The 3,512-nt window shown below is 43.9% G+C and overlaps 1 protein-coding gene across 1 annotated transcript; it reads left to right on the forward strand.

Moving 5' to 3' along the window:
• The first annotated feature begins 351 nt into the window (after window positions 1–351).
• Window positions 352–2,540, forward strand: id4 (inhibitor of DNA binding 4). Its single transcript, XM_085365015.1, has 3 exons — window positions 352–935; window positions 1,510–1,575; window positions 2,276–2,540. The coding sequence occupies exons 1-2, from the start codon at window positions 558–560 to the stop codon at window positions 1,555–1,557; spliced, it is 426 nt and encodes a 141-aa protein (XP_085221141.1). The 5' UTR covers window positions 352–557; the 3' UTR covers window positions 1,558–1,575; window positions 2,276–2,540.
• Window positions 2,541–3,512: the final 972 nt, after the last annotated feature.

Genomic DNA, 3,512 nt, shown 5'->3' on the forward strand with positions numbered 1-3,512 from the left:
TGCTCCTTTAAGACAGACCCGTTGTACCGCTGGTCGAAAAGACAAATTGAGACTTTTGCCTTTGGACCGTCGCTGTAATTCATTGCTTTCGATCGCCACTCTTTTTCTCTCTCTCAGTCAGTCACGCGTACACACACACACACACACTCCTCCTACCGATAGACAGCCCACCGCAGCGCACAGAGAATGAGACACGCCTTTTTCTCGGCTCCGTTGTCGGGTCGGTGGGCAGCGGACTGCTGGTGATTGACCAGCTTCTCTCCCTGATCTGTCAGCCGGCTGGATAGGCGCCTCCCCTCTCCTCTATAAATGTAGGAAATCTATTCATTCCTTTCACATCGAGCCTGCTGAAGTAGGAGGAACTACGAAGCTCAACGGGATGTGTTGACAGGCTACAATTCCACCTTTTCGTTATCTTATTCTCTCTCTAATTTGCGGCCGTATTAGTTTTTTTCTGTGTTAACAGCGACGTGCTATAATCTTAAAATACCTCTCGACACCAGTAGTGTAATTGCTCGATTTGTCGTTGCTTCTCTCTGAGCCGTCGGTTATCTAAGATGAAGGCTGTTACTCCAGTCCGCCCCCAGGACTCCTCCTCCAGCGGCAGCCAGCTCTCCCTGCACTATCTGTCGAAGCAGAGCCTCAACATCGCCCGGTGCAGGATGGAAGAAGAGGACCTGTTCTGCCTGCAGTACGACATGAACGACTGCTACAGCCGGCTGAAGCGCCTGGTGCCCACCATTCCGCAGGATAAGAAAGTCAGCAAAGTGGAGATCCTCCAGCATGTCATAGACTACATTCTGGACCTGCAGCTGGCCCTGGAGACGCACCCTTCTCTACATAAACAACAGCCTCAGTTGACCGGGACCTGCCCTCCTCGAGCCTCGAACCCCAGCAGGACACCACTGACGGTGCTCAACATTGATCAGCACCAGGTAAGCTGGAGTCAGGAGGAGCCTCTCGGTTCGCCCCGTTTTCACCGGGACTGACCGGGGAGGAGGAGGTGGGGGGGGACCCCAGTTTACCTCCCGGTGCCAGACTGCCGTTCGCCACTCAGACTCAGACAAAGCACGTCATACTCGTTATGTGTCATTGTTCTTGCAGTGTTAGTGAAAAAGGACAGGAAAAAAAATCAGAATGTCATACAGCACTTATCAGAGGCTTGAAAAATCATGCGTAAAAATCGCATTTGACGTGGGTTAGATTGCGCACTTGATTGCGGGCCGTATGATTTGCATGATAATGGCAGTGTGTGTCAGAGGCCCACCTTATTCCAGGATTGGTGAAGTACCTCAGCCCGCAGCCCACTCCACTGCGCACAATAAGGGCAATTTGTTATTCAATAGCCTATAAGAGAATTTATTATGGGAGATATAGCCGGCTAATTTTCTGCCGCTCTGCTGTATGCCATTTATTATTATTATTTCCAGGGCCTTGCCTTTATTTAGTTTTGTCATCCAAAGCGCGACATCGTTTCACGTGTTGTTTCTCTTCTTTATCTTTCTGTAGAGGACGTCTATAGTCAAAAAGCCGGAGGACTCGATTTTATGTCGCTGAGACTTGAGCACTACATTGGTAAGTGGGTGTAAAATATTATTGCTATATTATTTTAAATATTTGTGAACATTATTAATTTTTTATGCATTTATTTTTTATAAACATAAAAAATGCAACCGTATTTGGTGGTTAGTGAGACATCCTCAGTAATTTGAATACTGTAGCCTATATGTGGTGTAGATTGACAATCTCTAGAGTGCTCTGGGGAGGCCAGTAGATGTCAGGGAAAATAATAATTGAGGAACATGAAATTGGCACCAGTCTCAGATGCAGCTGTGCTTTGCGCAATAACTGTCACTGGTGTAGCAATCTCAGAAGAAGAGAGGGTTAAAACCTCAGCTTGCCCTCTCTTTCATTCTTACACACATGCACAAACACACACTTTCTTTCCTCCCCCCTCTCTCTGGCTCAGTGTCATATACACTCTGCTCAGTTCCTGGCTTTTAAACCAGATTTACAGCACTGAATTCAAACACACCTGGACAGGACTAAGAGAATGTAGGTGGTGTGTGCTACAGTGAAACACTCCACAGCCTTCTAGAGAGTCCCGGCTGGTCCTCGCCAGCCTTGCCGAACAGCCCAAGGTGCTGTGTGGTTGTGGTTTGACCTGGTTTGTTTTGGGTTGTTGATCAAGCATGGCCTCTGTTTTGTCGGTGGCGCCAGTCAGTCTGGAGCTTTGCAGCTCACCCCCCCTCGCCTCTATTCATCCCCTCCACAGGTGTGCAGGCTGCACAGAGCCGCTCCAAAGCCAGCAAAGCTTCGCCAGGGACTCACACCCAACTGGAGGCACAATCACAAGGGGATTTCAAAACCGCTGGGAGGAATTAAACCCAAATAAAATCACTATTCATATCAGTTTTTTTTTGTTCCATTGAACAAGGACTCAGTGTGTAGACATCTCCCCATCCTTCCTCCTGCTTAAGTTGCTCTCACTTCTTGTCACTTTTTTTTCCCCAAAAAGAGTGAAAATATGGGATCCCCATGCTGACAAGTTTTGTTGTTGTTGTTGTTGTTGTTGTTGGAAACCCATCTATCAACAGCTATGAAAACTGTTTGTGAATTGTGCTTAAAGAGTAACTAAAAATGACTCCAGTTTAAAGCTTTACTAAACTGCGAAAAATCCTTGTACATGTTTTTTTTTTGGACATCTATTGTTTAAAATAGATGATTTGTGTTGAACAGGGATTGCCATCCCTGGTTTCTTAAAATGTTTGATATTGTAAAGAAGAACAATTCCGATTCGAGACAAATACGATTGTAAATATAGAGACGCAAATGTTCTATAAAAGTATGTGAAAGGAAGACTTATATGCTTAAAATAGACTATTGTAATTATAAGATATTTTTATTAAAACCTTTTTTTTCCTGTCATTATGTAAATATTGTGTTTACACTTTAGTGAATGAACGTGGTTTTGCTCTGCCAATAATGTCCTCACATGATGATATCAGTTAACTCTTTGCAGTGTTCTTTGGACTAGTTTAATATGTAGCATGTCAGGCTCATTGCAGAGATATTGAATGTGCACTGAAGCAGCCCTGCCTGTGTAGATATGTGGTGGAGTTCAAACACGAGTTCTTTGATTATTTGACCTGCTCAGCTTTCTCTTGAATCTTTTTTTTTTTTGTACACATTTACTTTGACAGCTTTGACCCACTCAGAGAGATGGGTGGGCCTGCTGTTTGATCTATAAAAAAAAAGAAAGAAAGAAAAGAAAAAGAGAGGGGGGCTTAATTTGATTCTGTTACATTGCACTCTTGTTAAAAAGTGATCATATTAACTACAGCACTTCTTACAGTGTTTACGATGTAAAAAAAAATCACTGCAACACAATGTCTCTCAGATTTGTGCAATCAGAGCCTCTCCTTGAGAAGTTAATGATTGACGCCAAGAAATCATTAAACTTTGGTTATAAATTGGTTACAAATGTGAACATTAACAGACTCTCTTTTTTT

Source organism: Diplotaxodon limnothrissa, linkage group LG11, assembly GCF_057381915.1.
Source record: "Diplotaxodon limnothrissa isolate DT_005_m linkage group LG11, D_limnothrissa_male_GT1.1, whole genome shotgun sequence".
NCBI lineage: Eukaryota > Metazoa > Chordata > Actinopteri > Cichliformes > Cichlidae > Diplotaxodon > Diplotaxodon limnothrissa.